General features: G+C 60.5%; 1 protein-coding gene across 9 annotated transcripts in view; it reads left to right on the forward strand.

The window, feature by feature from the left end:
* The window catches only part of ADAMTSL2 (ADAMTS like 2), a 34,430-nt gene that overhangs the window by 5,325 nt on the left and 12,907 nt on the right, over positions 1-16,198 (forward strand). For 6 of the 9 annotated variants that reach the window (XM_032633992.1, XM_032633998.1, XM_032633991.1 and 3 more), the window contains 6 exons: positions 31-176; positions 310-433; positions 3,112-3,192; positions 5,509-5,684; positions 10,496-10,844; positions 12,271-12,643. In XM_032633992.1, the coding sequence (XP_032489883.1) occupies positions 31-176; positions 310-433; positions 3,112-3,192; positions 5,509-5,684; positions 10,496-10,844; positions 12,271-12,643 (1,249 nt within the window). Of the gene's footprint in view, positions 1-30; positions 177-309; positions 434-3,111; positions 3,193-4,478; positions 4,627-5,508; positions 5,685-10,495; positions 10,845-12,270; positions 12,644-16,198 lie in introns of those variants that run through there. The other 3 variants (XM_032633994.1, XM_032633997.1, XM_032633999.1) reach the window with 2 other exon arrangements.

A 16,198-nucleotide genomic window follows, 5' to 3' on the forward strand; every position in this document is an offset into this window, starting at 1 on the left:
GCCGCCCTGAGACCCTGTCTCCCCCATCAGATGACTATGTGCACATCTCCAGCAAGCCGTGCGACCTGCACTGCACCACTGTGGACGGCCAGCGCCAACTCATGGTCCCCGCCCGCGACGGCACGTCCTGCAAGCTTGCCGACCTGCGAGGGGTCTGCGTGTCTGGAAAATGTGAGGTTGTTCAACATTGTAGCAGAAGTACCACCGGTCTCCTTGCGCCAGCCGCCCACGTGTCCACCCAGGCAGTGGCAGCCCCGGGGCCCGGGCCTCAGCACCCTCCCAGCAGCCTCTCCACCTCCCTTCCTGCAGCCCATCGGCTGTGACGGGGTGCTCTTCTCCACCCACACGCTGGACAAGTGTGGCGTCTGCCAGGGAGACGGAAGCAGCTGCACCCACGTGACAGGCAACTACCGCAAGGGGAACACCCACCTGGGTAAGAGCCCCTGCCGCTCTGGGTCCAGGGCCCGTGGGATCCTGCCGCCGGCTGCTAAGTGACAGTGCAGGGTCCTTCCCCTCCTGGGCCCCCCGATCCTCCACCCAGGCCCAGCAGGGCTGGCCAGTGGCTCTGTAAGGCCCCCATTGGCTACAGGAAGAGCAGCAGCTCTGTGTTGAGCACCTGCTGGATACCAGGTGCCGCGGTGCTCACGGGGATTGGGGACCGCATCTGACCCAAGCGCAGCCTTCAGGGAGATGTTAACACCGTCCTTAAAAGGGGGAAACTGAGGCACGCGTTCCGTCCTCACCGCTGATATGAGATTGAGGTCTGGGCGCACAGATTCTGGGGCCTAAGCTCTCAAACCCGAGTTTCGAGGGCTGTAGGGGTCCAGGCTCCCGCCAGCTCCGCGCCGGCCGCAGCGCAGAGCCGGCCCTCCTGGGGGTTGGGGGAGGGGCGGGCAGGGGGTCTGTGCCTGTGACAGGATTTTGCACTTTTGGAAGGATATTGCTTATAATACTCAGTCTTGAACTGAATACATTCCTGGGTCTCAGTTAATGCCTGTGGGATTAAACTGGGTTATCACAGCCTCCGGACTGGGAAAGGTAGGGCAGCTCAAAACCCATTTGACAGATGGGGAAATTGAGGCCCAAGGTAGGAATTGCCGGCTCGAGGTCCCTCAGAGAGGCCAGGTGCGTCTGGACTAGAGCCAACCCCTTGAGAGACCCCAAGGACCTGGCTGTCAGGACCCCCACGTGTCCTGGAGGTGGAGGGGACAGACAATTTCGGAGTTAGAGTTATAGGGCTTGGACGAGAGACCCAGGGATGGGCATGCCGACTGAGGAGAGGCAGGGTAAGGAAAGGAGGGGTGTCTTTAGCGGAAGCCCAGCCGGGCAGGGGTCTGAATAAGGCAGGGCGAGCACAGTGGGCAGAGGCCGCTTTCTTCAGAGGCCTCGCTGTGGGCGGGGCGCGGGCAAAGACATCGCGCCTTTCCTCCCTTCCTTTCACAAACCTGCTTTTGGGACCTTCCACCAGATCCCGGGGCGTGGAGCTGGCAGAGGCAGGGTTCAGAGGGTGCGTCTCTTTCTGAGCGCCTCCTGGGTGCAAGGTGCGGCAGTAAGGTTCATGCCCGCGTGGAGCTCTCAGCTTGGGGGCCCGGGGCTGACCCTTAACCAAGCCCACCTGTAACTCTACCAAGAGCACTGCACGGAGCTAAGTGCAGCACGGTTAACTCGCTCCCAGAGCTTGACTCCGGGCGGGGACTACCACTGCTGTCATTTTACAGATGTGGAAACAGAGGGTTAAGAAACTGGGTTAAAGTCACATAGCCAGAAGAGGCAGAGGTGGGCGTGAACGCAGACAGCCTGCTCCCGGGTCTGTGGTCCTAAGCACTGGCCCACATCCTCCCCCGGTGGATGTGTGCGAGGTAGCTATGGTGAAGAATCTCGGAGCTGTGTGCTAATTTAAAAACGAACACATATAAACCTTCATTTAAGCAAAGTCATCATTTCCTAATCGTTTTACCTCTATAACTCTTGTGTCTGTCGGCTGGAAATACTAGGGCAGCAGGTAAACGACTGTGTCCCTTTTCTCGACTCTGCGCCCAGCGACACAAGCTGGCAGCTTGACATCGGCCACAGTGGGTGGAAGTGCTTGTCCTCTGGAAATCGGCCGATACTGCAGGTCACAGCTGCTCCTGTCCTCCTGCCAAGAGAGCCAGTGGTTAGGCGTTTAGGGGCTCCCCGCGGGCCGGAAGGACCAGCTCAGGGTCTTCAGGGGGCTGTAAAGGGGGCGGCCGGCAGGAGCGGCTCACCTGGCTGTCGGGCCCACGTGCCCCTCGGGTGACTTGGGCATCGGCCCAGCAAACCTGATTCAAGAAGCCCCTCGTCACCTTCTCCCGGACGGCTTTTCATTCTGAGGGCTTTAAAAAAATCTCCCTCCTTCTCCCAGCAAACCCTCTACCACCTGCTGGCAGCACGGTCCCTTCCTCAGACCTCTGCCCCCCAAGACCCTTGGTCCCTTTGTGGGGAGCTCTGTGAGGGTCTCCGTGGCTGCCGCCCCACCTGACTGGGGCCTTCGATGACAGGCCCTGAGCTGGGGCCTCGTACTTCCTCATTTACACCTCTGAATGTAACAAGCCTTTAAAATCACCGTGATGGTATGACAACGTGGGTTTCTAAAATAGCACTGGTGATGACGTCCTCGGGGCCGGGCTCTGTGCTACCCAGACTCTCTTCCGTCACCTAGAGTGGGGGCCGTCATCCCTGTACAGGCAAGAAAACTGCTCAGGGTCACCTTGGTGGTAGTGGCAGAGCAGGACCCAAGTATGTTGACTCCAGCAGACTTACGGTCCCTGTGGCCTGTGGTGTGCCTCGGAAGGAACAGGGCAGGTACCAGGGAGCATCTCCCACAGCCTTGGTAGGAAAGTGTCTCGGAAGTGGGGAACGCTGGGGCCATGCCGGAGCGGTGGGTCAGCTCTCCCGTGGCGGGGCGTGTTCTGCCAGGTCCTGGACTTGCCTCTCGGGCCCCAGGTGCACAGCTCTGGCAGCGGGGAGGGGCTGCCCTTAGACGCTGCCCCTCACACGCCAGGAGTGCAGGAGGGTGGTGACTGCCATCCTGCAGTCGAGAGGCAGTGGCCACAGCCGGCCTGCCGCTCACCGTTGTTCCGTGTCCCCCAGGTTACTCTCTGGTGACCCACATCCCGGCCGGCGCCCGAGACATCCAGATTGTGGAGCGGAAGAAGTCTGCGGACGTCCTAGGTGTGTATGTGGGGCCTGGGTGGCTTCACAGGGGCTTATGGTTTTGCATGGGGTGAAATGTGTGGGTTATGAGTGGACAGGGGACACTTGACCTTGGGTCCCTTCTTGCAGGAGAGGGATGGCCCCAGAAGCCAGAGCTTGACCTGAGTGGGTGCCTGTGTGTAGCACGTGGTGGCGGTGGGGGGGGGGGGTCGTAGGGAAGCTGACCTCACCCCCATGTGTGCAGAGGTCTTGCACTCAGAGTTGCTTAATAATGGAGGGGGTCATGACTCAGGTAGTGAGTTCCCTGTCCCCGGAGGGCGAGGCACAGGCAAAAGCTGGAGGTGCTGGCGGCGGCCTCTCTGCTCCCCCCGCTGCCCCCCCAGGTCCGAGGAGTGAGACTCTGGGGCTGAGAAGGTTGAGGCAGAGCGAGAAGGAGTAGATGGCCAGTCTGAGGCCAAGGGTGACGAGAAGCAGGGGTGGGATTCAAGCTCCCATCTGGGGCCCTCGAGTTGATGTTTTGGCTACCGGACTGTCTCTGGTGGGAAGCTGGATTCAGTAGGGGTCCTTGAGGATCGTGGCGTCATTTGCATGGTGGCTGAGGAGGTGAGGCCCCACGTTGGTGACAATTTCTGGAAGGGCTCCCTGTGTAGTGGGAAGTTGGCAGGGCAAGGCACCTTGTCTGCACCCCCGGGGGAGCCCCTTCTGGCCGAGGAGGGCAGATACTGCCATCTGTGAGCCGATCTGCACAGGGCAGGTGGGGGACCCGGGCAGGGCTCACCTCCCTCCCTCTCAGGGCAGCTTCTCGGGGCCCAGGGCTGGTGGGGCGCGACCACCCTTCTAAGGGAACGCTGGGGTGGAGGGTGGGTCTTTGCTAAAGGTCCTCAAGGTTGAACTCAGCACGGGCTCTCAGCCCTTCAGGCCCCGGGGCCCCAGTGCCCCCAGCCGGCGGGTCTGCACGCTCCAGGCCCCAGCCCCTGCGGCCCAAGCACGGGGGCCAGGCCTCTGCCAGGCCGGTTGCTCTGTGGCCCGCTGGGAGGGTGGTGAGGCCAGGAAACACCGTGTTCCCAGAGCTGGCTGCAAAGCCATCGTTCTTGAAACAGACGCGTGGAAATACCAAGGGCCGCCTCAGAGCACTGGGAAAGCCGCAGGAAGGAAGGTCGTTACTGTCAGGAAACAGGTTTGGACTCGGGCCGGGGATTTAACCCTGTGCACAGGCCCAGCCCGTCCGCGTCCTCCTCGCCCAGCTCCCGCTCTTATCCCCGTTAGTTTTCAACGCTGCCACATGGAGGGTGTTTTTCCAGCAGACGCGTCCTGCTTGATAATAAATGAACCGCCCGTCTCCTCTGCTTGGAGTTGCATCAGAAGCTTTGGAAGCTGAACTCTTCCCCACCTTCGGGCCAGTTCCTGGCACGGGCTCTAAAGAAACCCTCTGGAAGACACACTGTCCCCGAGGTGGAGCCCCGCCCCACGGCCCCGGGGCTCCCAGGGAGGGCCAGCCGTCCCGCCTCTGGACAGATGTCCCAGCCCATTGCGGGGGGCCGCACGTGCGTTCCCGCTGTCTGGGCGTCATCGCGCTCCAGTTCTGGGAGTGGATGTCCTTCTGAAGTCCTTGGTTCCAAGTGTCCACCGGCACCCTGCCTCAGAGAGAGGCTGACTGGGAGCCACACCGGGGGGAATGGGCCGATCCGGCCAACGGTCAGCCGGGTCCCCCGGTCTGGGCGGCAGAATGTCATGCTCCCAGCGAGAGCACGGAACTGGTCAGCTTGGGGTCAGGTAGGGCCTGCTGGGGCCGCTGGGACAGGGCTGCAGTGTTGCTCGGCCTGGGCCCTGGTGGGGCACTACGGTCCCCTCCCCGTGTCACGGGAGGGGAAGCTGGGGGTGCCAAGTCAGTCCGGCTCACATGGGGAAGTCTGCAGTAGAGCCAGGCAGGGTGGCCCTGCCCCAACCCGGCGGACACCTGCTGTCCAGCGTGTGTCTCGACCTGGTCGCTTGGTCCCTATGCTCTACATCACCTCTCAGCCCCAGCCCCTTTGGAGGCGGCTGGAACGGCAGGACCAAGTGGGCCCTGGGCCAGCCACCCTCAGTCGTCCAGACAAGCCCTTGTTTATTTTAGGCTGATAGGAAGGAGGACCCACACCTCCCTGGTCAGGGCCACATGCCGTGTGCAAACAGAGCGTCCCACTCCCACGACGTGGTGTTTCCTGTCTTTGGGTGCTTGGGGAGGGTCACAGGGATCCACAGGTTGGCCAGAGGTCCCGAGTGCGAGGTCCTGCCCCCCCCCATCCCCACTCCGGCCGCTCCGGCTCAGGTGACCAGGCAGCTGTGCCCTTTCAGCTCTTGCAGATGAAGCCGGCTACTACTTCTTCAATGGCAACTTCAAGGTGGACAGCCCCAAGAACTTCAACATCGCCGGCACCGTGGTCAAGTACCGGCGGCCCATGGACGTGTACGAGACGGGAATCGAGTACATCGTGGCGCAGGGGCCCACCAACCAGGGCCTGAACGTCATGGTGCGTGGGCCGCGGCTCCGGGGCTTCCCCAGAAGCCGGCAGCAGGTGGGGGGCTTCCGGGCCAGCGCCTCCACGCATCTCGGGGTGGGCCTCATTCCTTCAGTCCCTCGTTCACTCACTGAGTCACTCCCTCAACCCAGCCCTCGCTCAGATTTTCATTCCTTCACTAGTCTCCCATTTACTCATTAATTCATTTACCTGTTCACTTGTTCACCCAAGCACCTGCTGACTCACACTCTCACTTGTGTGACCCTCCTCTCCCCTCCCTCCCTCCCTCCCTCCCTCCCTCCCTCCCTCCTTCCTTCCTTCCCTCCTTCCTTCCTTCCTTCCCTCTGTTAGCACCCCTGGAGGATGTGCACAGCAGGAGGTTCTGTGCAGGACATCAGGAACTGTGTGGGGAGATGAGGACAGAAGGCTGGATGGGGTACAGGGATGCAGGACCCACTCCCCACTCCCCAGGTTGGGGTTCAAGCCCCCCATGGAGTTCCCTAGCCTCGGCCCCATGGACACTGTGGCAGTCCTGCCAGGTCCTTGATGCTGAGGGACCATGGCAGTGCCTGTCACGGCTGTCCCCCTGGTGCTGCATCCAGGATGCTCATGGCCCCTGGGGGGAGTGCACGGGGCGCGAGCAGAGGGCAAGAGAGTTTGGCTTGTTATGGCCAGCTTGCCGGGACTTTTCCCGTGGCTACTGTCTAGAAGCGAATGGCATTGCCGCTTGGTGCCCCAGATCTGAAAATGCAGAGGAATTACCACTGAAATCAGGTGATGTCAAGCGGCTCTTGGAGGCCTGCCGGCTTTCATGGAGGCTGAGGGATACGGTGGGGACACAGCCCACCCACCTGACCAATGCCAGAGGCTGGCCCACGGCAGGTGGCAAAGACGTTCTATCTCTCACCCGTTTGTTTCGTGCCCCTCCCAGGGTGGGCGCCCTGTAGTGTGCGTTCACAGGTGATCCAGAGACCTTCACGTGTTACGTCTCCGCCACTGATCCAGCTGCGCGTGTCTTCTCCAGACCTCCTCGTGCCCGATCTTAAAGCCTTTTCCATCCAGGCTCCCGACCAACCGGCCAAGCCAAGTGCCCTGTCCACGAGTCAGTATTTATTCTTACTTAGGGCCACTCTGCCTTCCAAACAAGTTGGGTGGCCGCCTTACCTGCACGGCCTGAAGCCCTCTGGGAGGACTTTCCTTCACAGCAACTCTTCAGGGCTATCCCATGTTCAGCGCGCACCCCCAGACCCAGCTGACGCTGCTCAGAGCCAAGTCTTGCCATTTCGCTCCTCTCTGTCTTCACCCTAAGGGTACTCCGTGCAGCCGTAGCTGTGAGCTGAGAGAGGGATGCTGGCACCAGAGTCCCGGATGCTGGGAGGCTGGGTCACCCGCTTTTCTGTCCCTCTAGCCCCGGATTGCTGCTGGGCCCTCCTGACCCCGTAACTTAACGGAGCTGAGAGGCCTCATGTTATAATGTTCGGCTCTGGCTGTGTGGGTCACTTGATGTCCTGCGGTCAAAGGGTCATCTCTAGTAGGGTCTGATAGCACACCAGGGGTTTTTTTCAAATAACGTCTATTTATTTTAGGTGATATGGCCTTCCTCTAGGATACTAGGGGTCTACGTTATCATTTTCTTAGCAAAGTTTGCCAGAAACTCCACAGTCCATCTTTCCCCACCACAGACACCTTTATTACTGCAGGGGCTGCTGGGGATTACAGCCCAGGTGGTGGGCTGCTTGCATCACAGCCTGGGCCTCCTGCAGAGCCCTTTCTCCTCAGGACCCCACTCAAGGCAAATCCAGTATATGGATTGGACCAATATTCCCTGCTGCGGAATATGTTGTGTCCTAAATTCTTCACGACTGGGGGCATGAGATATGCTAAGTTTCCCTTTATTTTCAAGGAGAGGTCTTGTGCCGCCCTCGAGTACCGGACCCTGAGATTTTCACTGATGTGGGGCCAGTCTTCACAGGGGTTAATCTCCGATCCTCTGGAATACGTATGTTTTACCAAGGCCTCCAGTGCCCCGTCCTGCTCATCAGGTCTGCTAAGCATGATGTCGTCAATGTAGAGGACCGATGTCACGTTCTGTAGGACGGCCCAGACCCGTCTGTACCGCGTGTTATGACGGGAAGCGGGAGAATCAAGCATAGCCCTGGGTCAGAACTCTAAATGTGTGAAACAGAGCTCTTCTGCTTCTCCTTCCTGATGGGGGTAGAAAAGAATTTGCCAGACGGTCAACTTGAGGGCAGGTTAATCCGCTCTAGAAAGGATGCCGTATCTGTCCCAGAGCTGCCACTGGGGCTGCTGCTCGGCTGAGCTTGCAGGAATCCACTGTCACCCTCCTGGATCTGTCTTGCTTTTGTAGGGGCCAAACTGTGGAATGAAATGGGGGCTATGATGGGGTCAGCACCCTTGCATCCTCTAGGCCCTTGAGCGGCGCTAGTCTCTGTGCTTCCCCCCAGGATGCAATATGGTTTCTGATTTGCTCCCCGCCCGGGTCAAGGAGCCAACAGGAAAGTTCTGCTCTCTCCCAGTTATGCGTCTGGGGGCTGGGTGAGCCTTGGATCCAGCGGATAGACTGTCAACCAGACCTGGGCCTTGTTTGGGCCGTTACTTGTCATCCACATGCTCTCACCGTAAAGGGGACAGCAATGATGCTTTGGGTCCCTGGTTAACAATGACAACTCGAACCCTGGTCCTACAATGTCTACCCGTTTCTCCACTGAGCAGCTCACCAAGTAAATAGCTGTGGGCTCTCTGGTGGAAGAACTGGGGGGAGCATGACCATATCAACCAACTGGGGATCCTTCTTCCCGGGGACCTGGCTGTTCCATCCTCCAGCAGATTCTGGGTCTAAAACGTGGTCCAGGAAACTGGGCAGGGACTGTGACGTTTATGTGGCAGCTGCCGTCTGCTTTGCGATCATCCACCCGCGATTTCTTCTGATCATACAGATTGAGAAGAACCTTTGCTGGGCCCATGCATTTGTCCCCTAGGAGTCCTTTGTTCTGTCAGCTCTGTCCAAAGGCTCAAGCTCCCTGGCTACCGTGTCAACCTCATTGCTCGTTACGGTACCTGAGCCCCCTTGTCTGATTACCACGGGCAGTTCAGCTCCGTACTGGCATCTCCTGCCACCGGCCCTGGCCTAGGAGGACACCCAACACCATCCCTCTAGGTGTCCCTCTGAGTGACGTGGGTGACTCTTCACCACCACGCTTCATTTCACTGCGGCGGCCGGGACGTCCTCCGGGTGATTCTGAAGAAAATAGTCACCTGGCGGCTTTTCCAGCCTTTTCCTCCCTCTTCCGTCATCTGCTGTGGTGGTGCCAGCACGGGTCCTCCCCTTAGTGTGTTGGCCTCACCTTCCCCGGGGTGCTTGCGAGCGTGGTCCCTCCTCCGTCCTGAGCCGGGGCTCCCACAGGAGAGACTTCCCCCCATCCAGGCTCAGCTTCTGCCGTCTGCCGCGGCTGGTTCTGCAGGGTCGTTGCCGATGGCCCCGTCTCCCCCGAGCAGCCCCAGGGCTCCCCTGAGTAGGTGAAGAGGGCGCTTAGCGTGAGCCATCAGCCAGGTGGCCCGGGGAGGAGGTGGACAAGGCCCTCAGGGAGGCAGAGGTCTCCGTACGATCTTCAGGCGAGGGCCAGGTGCTGGCCTTAACAGTGAGGAATGGCCACTTTTTAGGCTCAAAGATTCAGGGGAATCTGAGATTTCAAAATTTTTAAGCAGATTGACTCAGACCCCCACGCCCCAAGTCTCCTCCCGGTCGGGCTCTTGGCGAGGTGGAGAAGCCAACATACCCCGGCTCTCTGACGTTCTTCTACCTTTTCTGGCCCTGCTGGAGGACATGTGAGTCTCTGTGTAACACCTAGGAGGTAACACTCTGGCTTGGCCTCAGGTTGGAGGTTTGGTGGTGATGTCACCCTAGCCTTTCACTGTCTATCTCCAAAGCGCCACGTTCCGAAGACCTTTCTCCTTTCTCAAGGTACACCCCAAGCCCAGCCAACTCCCAACACTTGAGACATGGCGCCCAAAGCACATTTTCTTCCTCTGGTGTCTCATTCCGGCCTGACACCTGGGGGGATCTCAGGGGTCCATGCACCGCCAGGGAGGGCTCGCGTCACCCCTGCTGGCAGGGGATCCCGCTCCAAACTCCCATTTGAGAGCTGCTTCCTGGGGCTTCGGACACCAGCTGACTTAAGCGGCGTCCCTCGAAAGACCCGCGAGCACTCAGTCAGGGGAGCCGGACAGTCAGGGGGGAAAGCTGGGGGGCGACGCAGTCTCGACAGAAACCTCAGCCCATCCCCCAGTCAGCTCTGATGCTGGGACGGTCCTCAGGGGCCTGGGCCCTGGTACTTGCGCTTGGCTGGCAGTGGGGGGGCTCCGGGGGGAAGGTGGTGGGGACGGTGCACTCTTATAACTTGGGATTGCTGGCACGTGGTGATAGTAAAATGCAGGTTGGGTTTTAATTGGTTTTATTACCTTTAAAACATTCTCTGCACCCCGCGCACCCTTCACTCCCTGTGCCTGGGGCGGACGGCTCCCTCTGCCCCTTCCCTGGCCGTGTTCGCCCGTCTGTGGACACGGACTGCCCCTGGGGCCACGCGTAGCCTTGGGTGGGCGTGGCAGCGTTCTTCGGTCAAGGGTGAGTCCCTGGGAAGGACGCGGCTGCAGGCCGCAGCAGGAAAGCCTTCTGCAGCTCAGGGACAAGAGTCTTCTGTCCTCAAGGGGCTTGTGGGCAGTGGGCCTCGGCAGCCACTCCAGGCTGGTGGGGAAGGGGCTGGGGTGAGGCAGGGCTTGGGGTCCCACTTCTCCTCCTCCCCCAGGTGTGGAACCAGAACGGCAAAAGCCCCTCCATCACCTTTGAGTACACGTTGCTGCAGCCGCCGCGTGCGCACCGCATCCAGCCCGTCTACTACGGCTTCTCGGAGCCCGCCTCAGACAGCGCGGAGAGCCAGGAGCTGGACGGCGCGGGGCTGGTGGGCTTCCTCCAGCACAACGGCTCCCTCTACGGCCAGGCCTCCTCGGAGCAGCTGGGCCTGGACAACCGGCTGTTCGGCCACCGGGGCCCGGGGATCGAGCTGGGTCTGAGCAAAGGCCAGGAGACCAACGAGGTGTGCGCGCAGGCCAGCGGCAGGGCCTGCGAGGGGCCCCCCAGGGGCAAGGGCTTCCGAGGTAACCAGGAGGAGGGGCGGGGTGGGGCGGGGCTTCCCAGGGAGAGGGGCCTCGGGTGAAGGGTCTTCAGAACCCGGCACCTGCAGAAGAGGGTGACAGAGGTGCCGGTTCCGTGCAGGCTGACCGGGCAGGCCCAGGGCCGGCCCTTAGCAGACATCCTCTGCACATACCTTCCTCCAGGTGGGTATGGTTATCCCCATTTGACAGGTGGGGAGACTGAGGCTTAGAGGGAGGGGTCTTGCCTGCGTCACACAGTCCACCACGGAGGAGCTGGGGGCAAATCCAGGATGGTCCGGCCCCATAGCCCGTGCTCTCACTCATTCGGTGGAGACAGACAGACAGACAGCATAGCGCACGAGGTGTGACCAGAGCTCTGGGAGGGAATGACGGGCAGCTGAGGGGCACAGAGAGGACCTCGAGTTCTTGGAGAGGGTGACCCCTGACCTGAGGGCTCCAGAGCAAGTATGGGTTAGCCAGGGGAGGGCACAGGAGAGGGGCGGGGGTGAGGGGCCCAGCAAGGGCCAGCCTGGCGGGACAGGCTCCAGGGGAAGCCGCAGGAGGTGCAGCTGAAGACGCAGCGGTGGGTCACAGTCCCTGACCCCATGCTGACAGCTTGGCTGTGCTCCTGAGGGCCGTGGAGTGACACGTCGGGGCTGGGCTGGACCATCAGCCCTGCTGAGGGGTGGAGGGTAGAGCAGACTTGAGAAGGCTCCCCTCACTGACTTGGGGGCAAGTTTCCAAGACCCTGAGAGTCTTCAAGTAGGAAACACTTTAGAGGCGGTATTTGTTCCCTGGGGCTCCAGCAGCAAACTCCCACCAACCGGGCGGCTTAAAACCTCAGAAACGTATTCTCTCCCCGCTCTGGCGGCCAGAAGTCTGTGGAATAAAATCAAGGTGTCGGCAGGGCTGTGCTCCCTCTGGAGGCTCCAGGGGAGGGTCCTTCCCGCCGCTTCCAGCTCCCGGTGGCGCAGGCGTCCCTTGGCTTGTGGCCGCATCGCTGCAGACTCTGCTCTGTCTTCACACGGCTTCTCCTCTGCGTCCGTGTGTCTCTGCGTGTTCTCTTCTTAAAAGGACAGCAGGCGTTGCAGGTATAGGGTCCGTGACGATCTCATCTGGAGATCTGTATGTCTGTGAAGGTCTTATTTCCACATAAGCTCGCATTCTGAGGTTCGGGGCAGATGTGAATTTCGGGGAAACCCTATCCAACCCACGGCAGAGGTCAAGCAGGCTCCCCAACAAGAGGTTGTCCAGGCCGGCTCGCGAGCCTCCGCCAGGCGATCTGTGTCCGCTCATCGGGCAGAAACCTGCCTCTGGACGCTTCCCGGTTCAGGTCTTTGGGGCAGCACCCCTGCTCCGCCCCTGCCCAGGGCAGCCCTTGCCCCGCCATGAGGGGGCACCGGAGGTTGAGCCACCCATCTCCCCGTAGACGGCAACGCCACCGGGACGGCTCTCGCGGGACACCAGGATGACCAGGAGGCCGGCGCCCGTTTTACCTCCCAGGAGCTCCTCTCAGCCAACGCCATCTCCGACCAGCTCCTGGACACGGGCTCCGACTCCAAGGAGGTCCCCCTCAATGAGACCAGCAACAGCATCTTTGCACAGGGCGCCCCGAGGGGCTCCCCGGCCGACAGCCTCTATGTCGAGTACGAGGAGAACGAGGGAGCCGGTGCTTACCTGCTCAACGGGTCCTACCTGGAGCTGAGCACTGACAGAGTGGCCAACACCTCCTCCGAGGCCCCATTCCCCAACGCCAGTGCCAGCCTCCCTGCCTTGGCTGGGAACAGGACGCAGAAAGCCAGGTAGGAGGCAACTCCCCAGTCCTGTCTGGGGGCTGCTGGGTGAGGGCCGGGACGGAGGTAGGTGGGAGAGAGCCGCCCCCGCCCAGGGCCCCCCCGCCTCACCCCGCGGATCTGAGCAGGGGGTCAGAGGCCTGGGTTTTAGCATCTTTCCCACAAGTTAGGTCCACGGGCTAAAGCTGGTGCCGAGTGCCCACGTGTGATGTGATTCCGGGAACTGGGGGGCAGAGGGGGGGAAGAGGTGGACAGTTCTGAGCACTTGGGGCTAAGTGTTCCATGTGCACAGAGACATGTTCTCATCACAACCAGCCTTAGCTTTAGGGAGGGGTATTGGGCTCAGAGAGGTAGGTAAGCGACGTCCTTAGGGCTCAGAGACTGGAGGCTTGGGGTCCTTACGTTCTCGGTCTGGATGTTCATTACACACGTGGTCGCTGTGCGTAAGGTGGGACAGCTCTTGCGGGAGACCGTAACGTTCCCCGAAGGTGGGGTGGCTCAGGACAACCTTCCCTGCTGGCCACGGAGGAGACTGGGGGACGGTTCAGTGGGGTCCCCAGACAGGGTCCAGGCCCCGAGTCAGGCACTAGGAACAAGGCCTCCTGCAGTGGGGCTGGAGCTGCCCTGGGACGGGCCGTGGGAGAGAGTCCAGAGCGAAGGACACGCGGGGGAGGCCTGGACAGTCACACTTGGGGACACCTGAGTCATGGCTGGCCCTGGAAGAGTCTGAGGCCAGGAGCCTCCCTGGGTTGGGGTCAGCTGGGATCAGGGTGGCTCCAGGCCTCCACTATCCCTACTAGAGGACAATTCCCTGGGCCAATGATGACTCCCCTGTTCTCTAGGCTAACAGGACAGAGAGGCTGGTTTAAACAGACTGAGCCAGGCTCAGCACCCCTGGTGGCGAGCGGGGACTAGAGGCAGGAACAAGCCCACTGTGTTTTGCCTTTTTTTTTAATTAATTAATTAATTAATTTTTAAACTTTTGGCTGCGTTGGGTCTTCGTTGCTGCACATGGACTTTCTCTAGCTGCGGCGAGCGGGGGCTACTCTTCCTTGCGGTGCGCGGGCTTCTCACTGCGGTGGCTTTTCTTGTTGCGGAGCACGGGCTCTAGGCGCGCGGGCTTCAGACGTTGTGGCACGCGGGCTCTAGAGCGCAGGCTCGGGTGTTGTGGCACGTGTACTTAGTTGCCCTGTGGCACGTGGGCTCTTCCTGGACCAGGGATCGAACCCGTGTCCCCTGAATTGGCAGGCGGATTCTTAACCACTGTGTCACCGGGGAAGTCCAAGTGTACTGGGTTTTATTTTATCTTGTTTTCTGAGGACCCACCCAAACCCCTTGGCTTTAGACACCAAGCCCGTGGAACCCTAGCCAGGGCTGAGGGTGCAGAGGCGGGCGTCCTCGGGGAATTGAGTTTGATGGAAGATTTGGGGTTCACTCTTGAGGTGAGGCAAGTGGAGATGACTCTCTCACCCTTCCCCGGGGACGAGAGCAGGGAAGCTGGACCCCTGAGCCCACAGGAGGTGCCCCCCTCTTTTCTCAAGCTGTTTTCCGAGGCCCCATGAGATACCCAGGGCACATCCGGGGCCATTCTGAGGCTCTGGGTGGAATTCTTTGCACATGTGGCCAGAGTGGGAGGTCTGGAGCCTCCTGCGGCTGCCCTTCTTCCCGTAGGGTCCATCTAGGCCATCTGCTTGCCTGGCCCGGGTTCAGAATGCAGGGAGTGGGCCTTGGGGGTGTGTGGCATCCAGCGGCCGGAAGGGCGAGACAGGCTCTGAGTCTGAGAGGGGGGTTCAGAATCAGCCGGCATGTGCTGTTGTGATCCGGGGCCAGTTACTCAGGGCTCTTCTCAGCCCCAGGGCCGGCCGGAGGATTGAGCTCCATCCGGTACTGAAGCGCTGAAGGCACCTGGTGAGGGCCCAGTAAACGGGAAAGATCATAAGCCTCCGGGGTGGGGGAGGAGCCCTTCTGGGACCACGGCCCCGTGCGAGGAAGGCCACCTATCTCATGGTCAGGAGCCCTCTATGAACGGGTTTACCAGGGGGGCACACAGGCTGCTGTTTAATTTGGCTTCAGGCACGGAAAGTGCCAGTGGGTCTCCATCTCAACTCTCTTCTCCCCGCCCCGTTCCCCTGGGACCCGGACCCGTCGGTGACCCTCTCTGGTCCTCAGTTCCCCGTCCCTGAGCGAGGGGCTTGTCAGACGATGCTTCAGGGCCTGCCGGTCGGGCACTCAAGGATTCTTAAGCCAGGTCATGGCACAGGCTTTTGGGTCCTTAGGTCACATTACAAAGAACATCTCCTGCCCCATCCCAGTTGACTCCCACCCCACCCCTGAGCCCTAAGGGGAATGATTGGGTTTCCGTTGCCATGTGGGATGCAGGAACTAATACAATGATGGTCATTACTCAGAAAGTCCTGACGTGGTGAGATGGGCGGCTCCCCCACCAGCTGCTTCAAAGTACACCGCGGACCAGAGACCAAAGATGGTCTTTGGAGATAAAGGGCTGAGGGAGGTGGCGGGGGAACCGCCAGGACAAAATAGCCCTGTCACAGCTAGTTGTCCAAACACAGGAAGTCGCGTCTGCTCAGAGAGGGCGAAATCAAAGGGGCAGCCCAGAAAGGAAAGGTTATTTTCACCTTCTCAGAACAGCCCCGAACAATCAAGGGACGCCCCGACACCAGACGCTGGCGTTGGGAACAAGCGTCCGAGACACAGAGACACAGGGTCCCTGTCTCAGCCTGGATCGGGGGTGGCGGGGAAGCAAAGCACTTTATGAGCCTTTTATAAACAAGCGTGGCGGTCCTGGGGAAAGGGTCCAGACGCGGGATCTGAGGCATCCCAGGGCTGAGGTGGTCCGAGCCTTTCGGATCAGAGGGCACTATCTTCCTTCCAGATGGAGGCGGGTGGAGGGTTGGTGGTTTCAGCGATTTCCTGGGTGTTTTCCTCCCCAGGGCCCCACTTCCGAGAACAGGGTCTTTTAGGCATTGCATTGCTGTGCAAATACACGTTTCGAGAGGCGGGACAGGCGCCTATGCGGTGCTCCCACGAGCAGTGCCATGTGGGCAGCCCCCCCCCCCCAAAAAAATACCTTTGGTGCTTAAAACCCGAAGGGTTATTTTGAACCGTTTGCTGTCTCTCCAGAATGAGTCACGCTGCCTGCTGGCCCAGGAGGGTGTAATTAGATAAAGATGGCTTCTCCATGGGTGGGGTGGCCGGGCAGGGGCTGGATCTTTTCATCCCCTTTTGTTCTTGGGGAGAATTTAAAGCTGTGGAAAGGAGGGTGGGGGACCCAATCAGCACATTTCAGAATCAGGCTCTTCCTCCCCGGGGAGGTTCCGCGGGTCCCGTGTTCTGAGATGCTTGGGTCTTGGGTGGGTGGAGCGCCCCATCTTAAAGTTCCCGCTCACTTTTAAGGAGGAAAGAGGGAGGACCTTCCCCTTCCCCCGTATGTGTGGAAAGGCTGGGGCAGGCTCCCGGTGGGGATGCCACCAGGTGAGGGGTCCCAGCCGCCCGCCTGTGGCCGGCTGCCCTCGGCTTTCCCCTCCCTCTCCTCACTCTCCCTCC

This window comes from Phocoena sinus, chromosome 6, assembly GCF_008692025.1.
Source record: "Phocoena sinus isolate mPhoSin1 chromosome 6, mPhoSin1.pri, whole genome shotgun sequence".
Lineage (NCBI taxonomy): Eukaryota > Metazoa > Chordata > Mammalia > Artiodactyla > Phocoenidae > Phocoena > Phocoena sinus.